General features: G+C 47.9%; 1 protein-coding gene across 1 annotated transcript; it reads right to left on the reverse strand.

Annotated features, from left to right (window-relative positions):
- Positions 1 to 1,366: 1,366 nt before the first annotated feature.
- On the reverse strand, positions 1,367 to 9,062 carry LOC114637677 (arachidonate 12-lipoxygenase, epidermal-type). The gene is made up of 14 exons (XM_028785942.1): positions 8,858 to 9,062; positions 8,231 to 8,432; positions 7,967 to 8,048; positions 7,752 to 7,874; positions 7,558 to 7,661; positions 7,253 to 7,413; positions 5,983 to 6,126; positions 5,676 to 5,885; positions 4,214 to 4,300; positions 3,846 to 4,015; positions 3,634 to 3,756; positions 2,317 to 2,416; positions 2,045 to 2,212; positions 1,367 to 1,926 (listed from the first exon to the last, which is right to left on the reverse strand). The coding sequence occupies exons 1-14, from the start codon at positions 8,990 to 8,992 to the stop codon at positions 1,747 to 1,749; spliced, it is 1,989 nt and encodes a 662-aa protein (XP_028641775.1). The 5' UTR covers positions 8,993 to 9,062; the 3' UTR covers positions 1,367 to 1,746.
- Positions 9,063 to 16,045: the final 6,983 nt, after the last annotated feature.

Consider the following 16,045-nt stretch of genomic DNA (forward strand, 5'->3'; position numbering starts at 1 on the left):
TGAAGGTCGTGTAATGGTTCCTGCTTTCTTAATTTTAACTGTGGTTTATTTTGTATATTCAGAGTTGCTTTTTTTTTTTCTTTTTGGTTTTTCGAGACGGGGTTTCTCTGTGTAGCCCTGGCTGTCCTGGAACTCATTCTGTAGACCAGGCTGGCCTCGAACTCAGAAATCCACCTGTTTCTGCCACCCAAGTGCTGGGATTGAAGGCATGTGCCACCACTGCCCAGCCTCAGAGTTGCTTTTGATTTCGTTTTTGAGATGCCACAGAGAATTTTAGAATTGTTGGTTTTGTTTTTATCTTGAGAAGTTTATGATTGCTTTTCTAATTCTGGGAATTAATGTCAATATGAATTGATATTTTGATAAAGACTGCTTTGAATCTACAAAATGCTCTTTGTAGCACGGACTTTTGTTTTTGTTTTTTGGGTTTTTTTTTTGTTTTATTTATTTATTTATTGAGACAGGGTTTCTCTGTGTAGCATGGATGTTTTTAATGATAGTGTTTTTTCCAATCCATGAATCTGGGATCTCTTTCCATTTTGTCATGCCCTCTTTAATATTCCTCAATGGTGGTCACTTTCACCTGTACAGATACTTCAGGGAAGTTTATTTTTGGAAATGTGATGGCTCTGTTTGCTTCATTTTCAGAGAATGGGCTATTGATATTCCAGTGCCACTGACTTGCAACCCGTGTGCTGCAACCTGGCTACACTCGTTTTTTAGTTTTTTTTTTTAGGGGGGGGTTCTTTTTTTTTCTTTTTGTTTTGTTTTGTTTTGTTTTGTTTCGAGACAGGGTTTCTCTGTGTAGTCCTGGCTGTCCCGGAACTCACTCTGTAGACCAGGCTGGCCTCGAACTCAGAAATCCACCTGCCTCTGCCTCCCAAGTGCTGGGATTAAAGGCATGTGCCACCACCGCCCGGCTTCGTTTATCAGTTCTAATGGGGCATCTTTACTAAAGTTATTTGGGCTTCTGTCACCTGCTAACAGTGACAGGAAGACGTCTTTCTCTCCATGTGGATGCCTTTGCTCTTTTCTTCCCTCCTGCTAGGAATGTGCTTGCCCATCTTTCTTCGGTCCCCGGGACTCTGGGCTGGATGATTTGGTTTAGTGTTAGCAGAAAGGAAAGAAGTGATGTGGAGGAAGCCTTATCAAGGGTCTTAGGTAAGGACTGAGGAGTGAGATGCAGTCAGAGAAGAGATCGTGGCAGTTGGATGCTGAGCTGGGAAGCGTGAGGTTAGTGCAGGTGGCCAGCGGAATGTGTTAAAGATTCAGAGAAGCCTGAAGGTAAAATCCAGCATTAAAAGCCACAATCCTCAGCTCCACTGGGTCCAGTCAGCCATGACAATGTCATGAGAATTAAGGAAACCTTTGAGGAAGAGATTTTCGCTCCAGGAAAAACATCGATCCTTGTTTTCTTTATCTGAATAAGAAATCAGGAAACAAAATAAGGTCATTTTCTCTCACCTCCTCTCGCTTTGCATAACCAACCTGATTATTTAATCAGATTTTTTATTAATGTATAAATCATATTCTTTTGGGAAGAGAAGTAGGTAACAGGGATTGAAGACTAACCAAGAACAGAGTTAGGGCAGCTAAAACACAACAGGAACCATTGCCATGTTTTCCCCAGGGCTGTGTGGTGGGAAGCTGTCTATTCACCAGAGGGCGTGGCCAAGGAGGACAAGACAAGACTGTACAGACACACAGAGACACAGCCTCCTCTAGGGCTGAAATGGGTAAGGCCTCTCAGATGGTCACACTGTTTTCCACCAGGCTGGGTCGGAGGTACTCATAGGGCAGGTCCAGGCCTGCATTCCGGACTTCAATCTCCTTGTCCATGATAGCCAGTTCCTCCTGGAACTGCTTCAGCACAGCCCGAGGCCCAGGGCCTGAGAAATACTCCTCTTTATGCTGCCCCAGGGCCACCTAGGAGAGAGAAAACAAAATGGTTCAGGACCTTGGGTCTCTCTCAGGCAAGATTACTGCCCCTTGGTCAAGCTGAGTCTCCCACCCCCAGGTCAGGACCTAGGCATCGGTGTCTAACCATGACAGGCTGGCGTCTGCCGAGGAACTTGGTAAATGTCATCTGCATCCGTGCCTGCTGGAGGCAAGGCAACGCGTCCACTATGTCCCTCTCTGTCACATCCTTGGAGGTAGGTGGGGGCTTCCGCATGGTGCATGGGCCATTTGGGATCCAGGCATACCAGTCCAGCTACAGATAGAAGAGTCACTCAGAAATTCAGGCTGACTGCCCATTTGGTGTTTCTCCCCATCTCCTGCATCCCAGAAGCCCAGGGAAACGGTCACACAGATTACCTGACCCAGATGTGTGGAAGCGTGCTGACCAGTGCACGTGAAGATACACATAGTGACAAAACGACAGAGCTGAGCCCGGGACTCTAAGGACAGGGGGAATCTGGGCAAAATAAAGAGAGGCAGGTTCGAGACCAGCATAGGAGGCAGACCTCAGGTAGGCAAAAATATCTGGAGATACACAAAGGCCTTGTTCTGATCATGGCCTCCAGATCCTATGGCTCACACATAGTGTGTACTCAAAAACTGATGTGTAATGGAGACCATTATGGAAAGTCACAACCAATCAAAATGCAGAGTTTCGGAGCTCAGTCCTAGTGGATACATCTTCAACACAACTCCCAACCTAAAAGCTCAGGGATCTTTCCAAAGAAGAAGCAGAAAGATTCTAAGAGCCAGAGGCTTGGGGAGTTTGCATGAGGCTGTGTCTCCTAGGAAGTCAGAAACTGCACCCATGATGTCTCACCAACATGACTTCCTAAACACAGGCCAACCAAGGGTGACAATAGACGTGCGGAAGTGGCAGGGGACAGACCAGAAGGCCTCCATCCCACACAAAGGCACCTAAGGATGCTGAGAGCTGGAGAAAGAGGGAAGAACACACCAGCTGGCCATCCAATACCAAATGGGCAGCCCCCAAAACAGAAACACATAACATTATACAGACTGAGTGGAGTGTATTTATATATTTAAGAACATATGTTGGGGCTGGAGAGATGGCTCAGTGGTTAAGAGCACTGACTGCACTTCCAGAGGTCCTGAGTTCAAATCCCAACAACCACATGGTGGCTCACAACCATCTGTAATGAGATCTGATGCCCTCTTCTGGTGTGTCTGAAGACAGCTACAGTGTACTTATATAAAATAAAAATAAATCTTAAAAAAAAGAACATATGTGTGCATGTGTGTACATGTATATGCATATTTGTATATAACAACAATTAATGAAAAGGGGGTCATGGAATTGAAAAAGAGCAAAGAGGGGTTCATAGGAGGATTTATAGGGAAGAAAGAAGGCAAAACGTAAAAAATAATACTAATTAATAAAAACAGATAAAACACTGATGTTCAAGGGCAGGCTATGGAGCTGCTGGAATGGACAGGGATAAGTAAGGGGAAATATCCAAGAGAGAAATAGTCCTTGTTCCATGTGCACCAGGAGAGAGGATTCTGTGGGAGGATAAGAAGGCAAAGGAGCTGCAGAACCCCAGGGTGATCATTAGGGCGTCTGGAGGCCTGGGCGACACCTAGGGAAGTATTTCATAGAACCAGATGTGGACTGTTGACAGATGTATGGGCAAGGAGGACCCTATGCCTTACCCTCGGTCCTGGGCCCCAAGCAGTCCGATCTCAGTGAACTCGCGGCACCAGACCTGCAGCTCTGGGTCATCCTTCACATCTCTGTCACTCTTGTAGAAAAGCTCAACCATCCTTTCCACATACCTGTCCCCAGAGAAGACAGTACTCAGCCTCAGACCCAACCAAGGGCTTTCGAGACCTGCTGTGCCCCTTTCTCTCTGTGCTGCTCTCACCGGCTGATGATCTCCCATAGCCTGAGGGCATCCTGGGCATACAGAGACGATTTCACACCCAAGAGTCCACGGTCAGCCAAGTCATCCGGAGGGCAAAAGGAGCGATAGGTCAAACACGATGTGGCCCTCTGGAGAATGTCCACATGGCCTCCACTCCCTGTGCTCACCACCTGAGGACAATCAAAGGTCAAGCAAGCCAGGTAATAGAGTGGGGCGATTAGGGTGTACAGGCCACTCGAGTATGAGGTGAATGATGGGCAGCCCTTCTGTGTAAAGCTGAGTTTTGAGGAAGGATATGTGAGGGAAACAGCCTCGAGAGACTCTCAACACTGAATGCCCCGCCCTCTTCACCCGTCTCTTTTCCATACCAGATCGAAAATTCCCCATTCAGAGACAAGATTATTCCGTGCCAGGATGTTGATCTCCATGGTGTATCGAAAGTGGGGAGCGAGGAGCTGATTGGGAAGAAGAGAAAAGAGACACAGTCAAATCCCAGAAACAGCAGGATCCATAGTGCAAGGGGAACGGGATGCCTGGAGGTGAGAAGAGAGAGAGAGAGATATCTTCCCAAAGTCCTCCGAGGTCAAAGGTTCAGGGTTTTGCTACTTATTTGCATAATCTTGTGTTTGCTATTATAATTCCAGCATTGATCTCAAACCACAGAGTCCAGTAGAATCCTCGGCTATAAGCTTCTCTCCCGTTTGCCTTGACAAGTACTCACAGTCTCTCTCTCTCTCTCTCTCTCTCTCTCTCTCTCTCTCTCTCTCTCTTTCTCTCTCTCGCTCTTGCTCTCGCTCTCGCTCTCGCTCTCCCTGTCCATCTCTCTCTCTAGGTATTCAATGCTCTGTAGAAGAAAATTCTTCTTTGACCTCCACAGTCTTTTCCTTCCTGGAAGGACCCAATCTTTCATTTCTCTTTCTCAGAGAGCTTTCTGAGGAGTCTCTACCTCCTCAACTCACAGGTCCCACTCAGCTCAGAGTCAGACTTCCAGCATCTCCGCTTCCCCAAGACAGCCTTGTCAACAAGTTAACCAATGACATCCATATTGACAAAGTATCCTCCTCTGCAACTGTGCAGACAGAGAGAGTCCTTTCCCAGGGAGAGGAAAACCAGCCTCTCTCTCCAAACACTTTCTTCTCTGGTGTCACGGACTCACTTTTTTGTCCCTCCCCCACCTCACTGGGTGCCCCCTCTCTATTGCTCCTTCTACCTCTTTATACAGGGTGGGGCTGACTAGAATTCTGTCTCTGGCTCAGTGTGCTACCATGGTGCCACGCCTAGCGAATTCCCTCCCGCACAGTGAGTTCAGCTACTTCTCTTTCCAGCTAACTGGAATCCAAACCTCCAACCCGTTTCTCCTGTATCACCATCCTCCACTGATGTTTTCAGACAGATGTCTACAAGTATACGGTCATAGCGTGGCTCTGAGTCCTCTCCAAATCTTTCTCATCTTCTCCCACTTCCTGTCGACATGCTAATCACTTTCAAATATTTCAGTAATACCTATTAGCCAACATAACCCACACCCCTTTCCTCCCTTACCACTACAGATCGCTCTTTCTGAAATGTCCCCACTTTTCCCTACCCATCAGACAACCCCATCACTGTAAATTGCAAGTCAACATATTCTTACTCTGTCCCTAGCTTATAACAAGAGCATGCCTTCAGGATTTCTGTAGCAGGGTTTCTATGTGTGCCTCTGTATGCTCATACAGAGAGACTAAGGTGGGTTCTTTGTCTTATATGCCCAAGAGCAACTCCTGAGGGGATGTGTTCTGAGAAGTGTGAGCTTTGGACAGCAGGTATGCAGTGACAGACGCCCTGAAGTACCTTGTATATGGGATGCAGGCTGGGTAAGCTCCTCATCGTGGCCACAGAGATAACCTCAGCCATTAGATGTCCTCTTAGCAGATGTGACTGTAACTGGTGCAGTTGGAAATCAGAGCTTCGGACCCAGATCTTGGCCAGGAGCCAGGCCATGGGGGGATCTGAGGGCAAGAAGAGGGGAGGTGGGGGACATCCGTGTCGAGGTGGCTGGAGCTAGACCAGAAGACAGAGAGAGGGCAGGAGCTGAGGACCTATGTGTCTAACACTCTAACGAGAGTCAATGTTAGGAAAGACACGTGGCTCCTCACACCTGAATGACCATGGGTAAGAGCCTTCCGTCGGGCTGGAGCTTCAGCATGACCAAGGGGGCCGTCACATACTGCTGCTTAAAAATTATGATGTTAGGCTTGACCCCATCCAGCAGGGAGAAATCGGCTTCAAATAGAGATCCAGCCTGTGGGATCAGGGCACATGGGCAGAGAAAGAGTCTGGGGAAAGTTCAGAACTCACCTTTCTTTCACTTTGCCAAAGGGGGTCATCTCTCTGCCACCCAACAATTTTACACTAAGCTACTGATCTCCCCAGAGCTGATCGATGTGCTGGATGTACAGCTTGGTGCTTGAGCCTCCCTGAGTTGAAGTTTGTGCTTTCCACCATGGACCACAGTCCCTGGTCTGTCTTCATACACACAAGCCCCACAGGCTTTAGCCAAATATAGTACAAATTGATTCTATACTCCCTCCCTCCTCCAAAAAAAAAATCTATTTTTTAAAGGCCCTACTTACTCCTCCTCTTCCCCACTCCTTTCCCTTCTTCCTCCTACTCTCTCTCTCTCCTCTTCCCTCTTTTCTTCCTCTTTCTCCTTGCCTCCTTCCTCTCCTCCCCCTTTCCTTTCTTTGGGGCAGTCTCTTTGAGACATGGTCTCATAATGTAGCCCTGGGCAGCCTGGAGCTCACTATGTACAACAGGCTGGCTTTAAACTTCTGTCTATTCTCCTGCCTCTGCCTCTAAACACTGGGTTTACGAGCAAGAACCACTACACTCAACTTGTTGGATCTTGACTTTCCCTCCAGAAGCTCTCCCTTAGGACTAAGACTGAACTCTGTCTCATGAAAAGGGAAAGGATGAAGGTGGGGGTGGGGGAAAGGGTAAAGGAGACAAGACTACATCGATTATGGTTTTCAGCCACAGGTAATTCTGCTCCCCCCAGCCCCCAACATTTGGCAATGTTTTTGTTTGTCACAAAGGATGTGCTACTGACATCTAATAGGTAAGAGGCAGGAGATGTTGCTAGAACCTTACTCTACAGGAGAACACCCTAAAACCAAGGATTATATAGGTCACAACCGTGACATAGTTCCAAAGTTGAGAAACTCCAAGTGCTGATGAAACCTGTCACCACTTTGTATGCTAACCTAAAAAAAATTGATTAAAAAAAATCCTAAAAGCAGATAAAGGAGGGTATCGACGATGGAGTCACACATACAGAGGAGGGGAGGAAGCAAGGAAGTAGAAGGCAAAGCAGTTGGCCCCGTGGGGATGGGGTTGGGTGTGTAGGCTAAACAGAGGCGTCTCAGCACCTTGAGCTCCTTCTCCAGCTGGGTCTGTAAGTCTTCCATCCCTGGAGGCAAGACCAGCCGGGCTGGAAGGCGCTTGGACTGCCTCAGGAGCATGGGGTTTGCACCGTTGAGGAACTGGTACCCAAAGAGGGCATCGTCCTTCCAGGAATCACGGACCCGCCCTGAAGGCATCAGTTGAAAACACGGTGTGAGTTCTAAATATGTCCCCCAGCTAACCCATCACCTCCTGCCCTCTCTCCCCATTTCTCTCAGATATCTGGGTTGGAATTCTGAATAAGAAACTTTAGGAAGTTGTGATAACTGACCGGCCAGAGCATTCTTTCTATGTGGAAATACTTTCTGGTAATCTTCCAGTTTTTGTACATGACTTACAAAGTCTAGAGTCCCCTTAATAGCAAAGTCCTTCAACCTGTGCAAAGAACAGCGTGCAAGAAGATCAAAAAAAGAGCCCACCTCGAAAGCTTAAGGCAAAACTGCGCAAACTCAATCAAGTACTCACACTTTGGCCAGAGAGAGGGAAAAATCTAAATCCTTATCCTCCATGAATCTCTGGTTCCTGGGGAGGTCCCGTTCTGTACTCCCTGCTATAGGTAGGATTAATCCCTCCTTCCAGGAGCCCCACCTGAAGGACAAATACAGAGTCCTTAGTGAGGTAGTGGTTTGGAAGCTCTGGAGAACGATCAACAGATTTCTTGACAGATTTCTTGGACTCACCGATACACATTCCTTCTGTCCTCCAGCTCTTGCTCTCGATACTTCCTAAACAGGTTCTGAGCATCATCGTTTACCTTCAGGGCTGGGAGAGGCAGACACAAGAGTCTGCGTCCTCTCGGGACACTGCTTTGTGCTGGGGTCGCTCCATCTTCCCGTCCCCTCAATCTCATCCTTTCTCTTCTCCCCTCCCCTCATCCTCATGTCTCTCTTTTCCTTTAATTTATTTCATAACACACCTCCTGCTTCCTTCACCAGAGTCCTTACCAGTGCCCTCGGGCAAGCAGATAGTCTCCTTGCTCTGCACCCAACTGTAGCAGGGGAAAAAGGCTTCTCCCTGGGTCCCAGGACCCTGCACAGTGATCCACTTGCAGAACCAGTCAGAATCCAATAGGCCTTTGTGTTTGCGCAGCTTTACCACCAGGAGGCGTCCTAGATGCAAGGGGACGTCGATCTCCAGCTCCGTCTTCTGTGGGACAGGACACAGCTCCTAAGCAAGTCTGGGGTCCTCCATGAGGGCAGCGGTGACAGTGAGCCCTCGGAGAAGCTTGGCTCCGATTGCCCTTCTAAGAAGCAGTCAAGGAAACAGACCTGAACCAAGTGGCGGCGAGGAAGGAGCGGGGCGCTCTGTTGGGCTCCAGGCTCCGCTGTGCACCTGCTGTGAGCCCCAGCACCGTCTCATCCTCGCCCCTCTTTCTGCCCAGCCTCTCTCTCCTTTTCCTTTCCCTGTACCCTTTCCTCGCAGTCAGTCCATCTGCGCCTGCTATCATGCCCGGACCACCTTCTCAATAGTTGTCTGGGATCAGGCTTCCTCCCCTCCCCACAGTCCCCAGGATCCTTGCAGAGTCCCAGGTCCCCGGGTCTCTGCGAGCCCACCCAGTGGCCCACACTCACCCTTCCCCGCAGTGGCCGCAGCTGCTTCCCAAGGTCTGCCTCCCCATGCTCGCCCACCAGCCACAACTGCACCAGGTTGGTGGAGCCTGCCAAAAGCGAGTCTCCAGTGACCACGAGGATCTTGTACTTGCCCATCTCGACTGTTCCTCTAGAGGGACCTGCGAGAAAAGCTGCTTTTAAGAGGATCTGAGAGCCTGCCTCCAGAGAGCCACACCCAGACCAGAGTTTGGTGTGTTTTGAGTTGTGCTGCCCACTCGGGTCCCTCCCCCACTAAGGTGCAAGTATGTGAGTCTCACTTTCGCTGTTTCTAGATCGTTTCCAAGCAGTTTCCAAAGATGCATTTACTTGTTTACTTGGTAAGGGCTTCATGCCCCAGCCCTGAGCTAAGCACAACAGCTAGCTAGCCAAGCCTCACGCCCACCCAATTTTAGTGGAAAACAAAGAGCAGCAGGCGACGATGAGAGCAGTGGAATGGCTGTATGTGGGGGCGTGCTTTTCCGTGGAAATGAGCTTACCATCTTGGCAAGGACAAAGAGTTTTGTTAAGGACAGGTGCAGTAGAGGAGTTCATTGCTCGAACTGGAAAGCCCGGAAAGGGAGTTTGGAATTTCCCTATAGTCTTGACGTTTCCATTGGACCTCCCTGAAACCTGAAGCCAAGGCTTTAGACTAAGCATCAGTACTGCGCCAGGTGGGTGATATCAGGCGCTGGTGGGCAGACTGTAGGGAAGGAACAGGGAAAGGAACATGAGAGAGGACTCCCTTCAGGACTAAGTCTTCCCACCTCACCTTCCAGAGTTTGCCCCCCCGCCTCCTCAGAGCATGTAGCGCTCAGGGGTACACCTCTCCGTCCGGTGGCACTCCTGCCGACCCTGTCCCTGCCTCTGTCCAAGTGCTCCTCTGCTACTGTGGACAAAAGTCCCTAAATCCACAGTGGGTTTTGATTAAGAACTACTCCTGCCTCGTGATCAAAGAGTCAGTCAAAATACGTGGGTAATACCTGAATCTAAAAGTATACAGATGTACTTTCTTAGACAAACCATGGAGAGTGGCTTGTCATTAATTTACAGTGGAGTCAGTGTAAAGTGGACACTGCTTGAAGGATCTTGTGGAACAAACACTAAATGAAGCTTGTCTAGATCTTTACCAGTTTTCTCTCAACCCTTTTTGTTGTTTGGTTTTGGAGACAGGCCCAATCTTGTGTTCTTGTGTTTCTTGTGTTTCTTTCACTGCCCTCTGTCCTGCAGTCAGTCCACAGACACCATGCCCTGACTATCTTCACAGTGAGTCTCTGGGATCAGGCTTCCTCTCCTCTCTCCAGTCTCCTGGATCTTTGCAGAGTCCCAAGTCCCCAGCTGTGGTCCCTCACTCACAATACCAGCAGGACTGAGACATGGTTTCTCCGTGTAGCCCTGGCTGTACTGGAACTCACTCAGTAGACCAGGCTGGCCTTGAACTCAGAGAGACCTACCTGCATCTGCCTCTGAGTGCTGGGATTAAAGGAGTGCACCACCATGCCTGGCTTTTTAAAAAAACAGTTATCTTGACTACTTCACGTCAGTATCATGGCGGTGCTTCTTAAATGAATCGTGCTTATATAGTCAGAGAATATTCCATTTGATTCTAATAAAAAAATATAGCTACCATTCCATTGCTAATATTTGTCTATGAGTTGCACGACTTTACAATCATCATAGTAGTTCACGAACATAGTTGAAAGCTTACCTAGCTTCCCCCCCCCTTGAGACATGTTCTCACTATGTACTATACAGCTCAGGCTGCCCTGAATTGCATTTTTTCTATGTCAGCCTTCTGACTCCTGAACAAGTGTTTCTATGATATGCGTGTGTGTATGTGTGTGTGGGGAGGGGCAAAGAAAAACGTTCAGGAGTGTCTTTCTCTATTGTTCCCTGCCTTATTCCCTTGAGACAGAGTCACTGACCCAGGAGTTCACTGCTCTGTCTAGGCTGGCTGGCCAGTGAGATCTCAAGACCTGCTCTACTCCCTGTGTGAGCTGAGGTCACAGGCACACACAGCCATGTCTAGCTTACTATGTGGATGTTGAAGGTTGAAATTTAGGGCCTCCTGCTTTCAGAATGAGCACTCCTCCCCATGCAGCCCTCTCCCCAGCCCCAAACAACTGTTCTTAGCAGGCGTATAGTTTACTAGGTAGGCATACTGTTTACCAGGCAGGCAGTGACGTGTCACATGCTCCTTGCCACATGCATTTGGCATGCTGAAGGCATGCATGTTAGTCTTTTTGGAGGTAAGTACCCTGAAAGGTTAGCCTGAGGGTCTGGACCTTGAATACTCAAGAGCTCCTGTGTTCTTCACTTCATCCCCAGCACAGAGATGCTCAGAGGTGGGGTCAGGAGGTGACTGGCTCAAATTCCTCCCCTGACTCTGAGTCACTCACCCGTCTGTCACCACTTAAGCTTCATTACCCGAAGTGCTGAGCACGGTGTGTTGTCCTTTCTGCCCAAGCCATCCCCCTTTTCCAAGGACAGCAATTGGAAGGAGAAGCAAGAGAAGCCACCAGCTCCTGGGGGGTTTTCCAGGTCCTGTGAGACCCACTTGGGTTCCAAGAGATGCCCACGTGTCCTTCCTGCAAACCTCCCTTTGCTGCCTACATTACATCAAAGTGTACTTCCAACAAAAGCAAATACAAGACCAAACTCGTAACGAGACTGAGTCCAAGTTACAGATACATGGGAAGAGATGATGGGCTCAAATAGAGACAGTTCTCAGAAGATGGCGTATAGGCAGGAGCTGGGTCCCTTTCCTCAGAATCCCCAATCCCTTTGATTAGTGGTTTGCTCAATGACTCACTCCTTGGATCAAATCAAACATTTTTCAATCATTGTTTGGTAACATAATCTCACTTCAATAAACTTACTTATTTTGTAATTCTCATGTCAAAGTCCATTCTAGGGCCAGAGAGATGGCTTCGCAGGGAAAAATGCTTAGCACACAGCTCGATGACTTGGGCCTGACTCAGCAGGTAGTAGATGAAGAGAACTGATTCACAAAAGTTATCCTCCGACCTCCACACGCATACCATGCCTGCCCACCCATGAACCTACACACACACTGACACACATCATGCACATACCCGCTCTCTCTCACACACACATCATGCACACACAATAATAGCAAATAAAATAAATCCTGAAGTCCACTCTAAGCTCTTCTTGATGGGTTTAGGACAGAATGAAAAAATCTGACTGTGTTTAGTAGCTCTACTAATGGGTGTACGGCTCTCTCCTTTGGGAATGGAAGGTCTGCAGGGGGAGGGGAGCTGGTCAGGGCTCAAAGGGGTGGGCAGAGGGGCTCAGGTATGAGATCAGGTTGCAATGGCTTCCTCCTCCTGTGGTTGCTTGTCTCAACAGGGCCCTGTTATCTGTAGGAACTGCTTGCCCCAGTGAGAGATTTGGTTGGCTGATAACAGTTAGGCAATGCCAGCATCTGCTTTGTATGTTTTCTCTCTCTCTCTCTCTCTCTCTCTCTCTCTCTCTCTCTCTCTCTCTCTCCCCCTCTCTCTTTCTCTCTCTCATATATATATGTATGTATGTATGTATGTATGTATGTATGTATGTGTGTATGTGTGTATGTATATGTATATGTATATGTATGTATGTATATGTATATAATATGCTGCCTCTTTATTTTTCAGTTGATACACAAAAGTTATACACATTAATGTGCTACCATGTAATTTTGATGCATGTACACTTTGTTTAAATCAGGTTAAACATTTATTTTCTCAAACATTTGTCAGTCTTTTACAATAAAACTTTTTTGAAAAATCTTTTCTCTTCGTTTTCTAGAGTGTACAGTACGTAGTTATTACCTATAGTCACCCCAGAGTGTCTCTATTACTCCGGAACTTCTTGCTTCTAGAATTTGTCTTGTAGTGCCCATTGGCCAGTCTTTTCCCATATTTCATCTCACCCCATTGTCCCGAGCCTCAACTTTCTTTTTTTTTTTTAAGATTTATTAATTTTATGTATATGACTACACTGTTGCTATCTTCGGACACACCAGAAGAGAGCATCAGATCCCATTACAGATGGTTGTGAGCTAAAGTGTTAGTGCTGAGAACTGAACCCAGGACCTCTGGGTTCTTAACCCACTGTGCTCTTAACCACTGAACTCTCTCTCCAGCCCCACTCAGCCTTTAATGGCCTTCTAGGAAGGAAGCTGGAGACTATGCACTAGCTTACTTCCCTTGCTCCCTATGACCTTCTGGAGCCCCACTCCTACCCCACTGAGCAAACCCATAGAGAAATCAGAGAACATAAGAGCCCATTAATATAACCCTCAACCTTGTAGGCAAGGCTGTGTGACAATTTCTTGATTAATGATTACCATGGAAGGGCCCAGCCCGTTATGGGTGGTGCATCCCTTAGGCAGAAGAGCCTGGGCTGTATAAGAAAGCTGGTGGACCAAGCCATGAGGAGCAAGCTAGTAAGCAAGTAAGGCTTCTCCATGGTCTGTGCTTTGGTTCCTGCCTCAAGATTCCTGCCTTGAGCTGCCTTCCTGGCTTCCCTTGGTGACAGACTATAAAGTATGAGATAAATGCAGTTCCCCTCTGTGGGAAAAATATAGGTCTCAGCGGTGGAGTCCTGGAGGCTTTTCACTTGACTGCAGGTCCCAATGACACGAGGAAGTCCTTGGTTCCAAAAGGGTTTATTGTCATGGCAGATGGTAAATGGATCTGGTTGTACCCCCGTAAAACTCAGGGCAGTCCCAAGTTAAATAGGGAGGGAGAAAGGGGGAGGATCTGGGGAGGATCTGGGGGAGGAATGCTTAATTTGCTTCACCCTCTGACCTTCATTAGTGTGTAAATCCCTAGGGCCTGAGGCCTGTGGTCACGCCCTCTACCTGTGCACTTTGGGAGGGGCTGTAATGGTCTACGTGACTGAACAATGTAGGTTTATGGAGACGAGACTGTGTGTCAGGACTCTGGGTTCTGGGGGTGCAGCCGAACTCCTGCTGGTTCTCACGTAGAGTCTGGGGTTCTAGGCCCATGCCCAGCCATGAACCAGGATACCCTTATGCAGTCCCACACTCCTCCCCAGGTGGCTCTTGACCAGTGTTTGATCCCAGCAACAGAATAGCCAATTAGGTCAGAGACACACACAAAATAATCTTCATAATGTTTCCTTTGAAGACATCCCCAGTCTCCATGAAAATTTCTCTTAGATCCCTCCAGCTTGGCTTTAGGAACAAAGGAACCCTTCCCCCTCTCCCTTTTGAAATGCAGCTGAATGGAGGCACTCACCTATATGACCACTAAAGACAAGATTTGGGGAAGTGCACTGTCGATTTTGTGACTCTTGGATGTATCAGAAGAGGGAAATTTCAGCTCACGTGTGTCCATCTGATTTTATTATAATCAGTTCTACGAAACCACTAGGGCCAAATAACAGAATGGTTGTGAGTTTTAATGAGGATGGCACCCAGATCTGTGGAGCTGATTAATTAACCGGGGTAACAGAGAATCCTGGCAGCAGAAGGAGCTGAGGAACTCACTCTCAAAACTCAGTCCAAGTCTTATCTGTACATACGCCGGGACAGAGAGCCAGACGCAGTGACCTGTTCTCTTATGTAGCATTTTTACATTGCTGTGGGGCCCCACCCCTGAGAAGAGACAGGCAGTGTCTCAGGACTGAATTACCCTCCAGTCCCTTACTCCCCTGTGTAGGTTCTGAGGCCAAAACAATAGACCTGATTTGGCAGAGGTGCGAGGAGATTCTACCCTCTGTGCTAAGAAACCTAAACTTCACCTGGCTTAGTTGTAGCCATTAGATTTCAAACCTTGACTCATGCTGAATAGTGTGCCTCTCCCTCCCACAAACAAACGTCACAGAGAAGATGGTTTCATCTTCCCTGGCTATCAGTGATGTAGGTCAAAACACGTCTGTTCTAGCTATGTATCTAGATCTTTTTTCCTTCACACCTTAGAGACATAGGTATGACTACCATGAGACAAGCCACTAGTTATCTGTATCTATTATTTCCAGTTAGAAAATGGGAATTATGAACCTGGTGTGAAGCTTCCCCAGGTGGTCTTTGGAATGCCCATCCCACCCCATCTCAAAACATTAGGCAATAGAAAACTCCTCCAAACCAAAACAAGATTAGAACACATTAACACAAGAGGGGGGCCTACGGTTTTGTGATCTCCACGTGGGAAGAAATGTAGACTTGAGAAAATGGAGGAGGGACTGGAAGGAACAGTGGTCATGCGCACAGGCTCCTGAGTCCACACTGGAGACCTGATCCATCCACACCCTACCCATGGAACATCACTAATCTAAGTGTCTAATGAAAGAACTGGACAGGGTCTGCCCTCACCTTATAATTGAGTGATCAGTCAGGGTGCAGCCGGCCACATCTGTACACCTGGCAACTCAGTGGCACATGCCCAGTACTTAGAAGATCTGACTTAGACATGAGGGAGATACAATACAGTGTTGTCAGCTTCAACATGTCCCCTGAATAGAGAACTTTGACCCAGATGTTCGAGGCCATCCTTGTTTACCCGTTATCTAGAACGATAAGACACCCCCACCCCCTGAATCCTAATTTCTCCACCATGCCTTTGCTCTTCATAGACTAAGGCTAAGTGTCTGACCCTTTTAGTGGGGTTGTTCTCTATTGACCTCATCGGGCCCTTTAAAAACTCCCTTTCTTGTGCTCCATGTTCAAACCTCCAAACTACAAGGGAGGACATGTTTTAAAGTGTCTCTCTCAGGAAAGGGGAAGCTGAGACACTTCAGTGGCATATGCCTGTGAAGACCTCCGCAGAGGGGAGACCCTCACTCAAGTCTCAGAAGGTTGCGACCACCCAGTAATCTGCCCGAGACACCATGAACTGGAGCAATAATGAGGTTTATTCAGGCACATGACAGCTAGCTGCCGGTCAATTCGTTTGCCCACGCAGGAGCTGAATAGACCCGGACAACCAATTTGAGAGGGGTTTTAAAAGGGAAAAACCACAAACCAAAGGATTGGGAGGGGGATGAGGGGTTGCTAAGGTGGCATAACATAAAAATAGCGGAACAGTCCAAAGGAACCCGACCTACGTGAGTCAGGGTCAGGTGAAAACTCTCTGTACGCTAATCTTTCTCAAGAATGTGGTCCTGCCCTGTCACTGTGGCCTTGCCCTGTCACTGCGGTTACCA

Source organism: Grammomys surdaster, unplaced genomic scaffold (assembly GCF_004785775.1).
Source record: "Grammomys surdaster isolate TR1022 unplaced genomic scaffold, NIH_TR_1.0 125368, whole genome shotgun sequence".
Lineage (NCBI taxonomy): Eukaryota > Metazoa > Chordata > Mammalia > Rodentia > Muridae > Grammomys > Grammomys surdaster.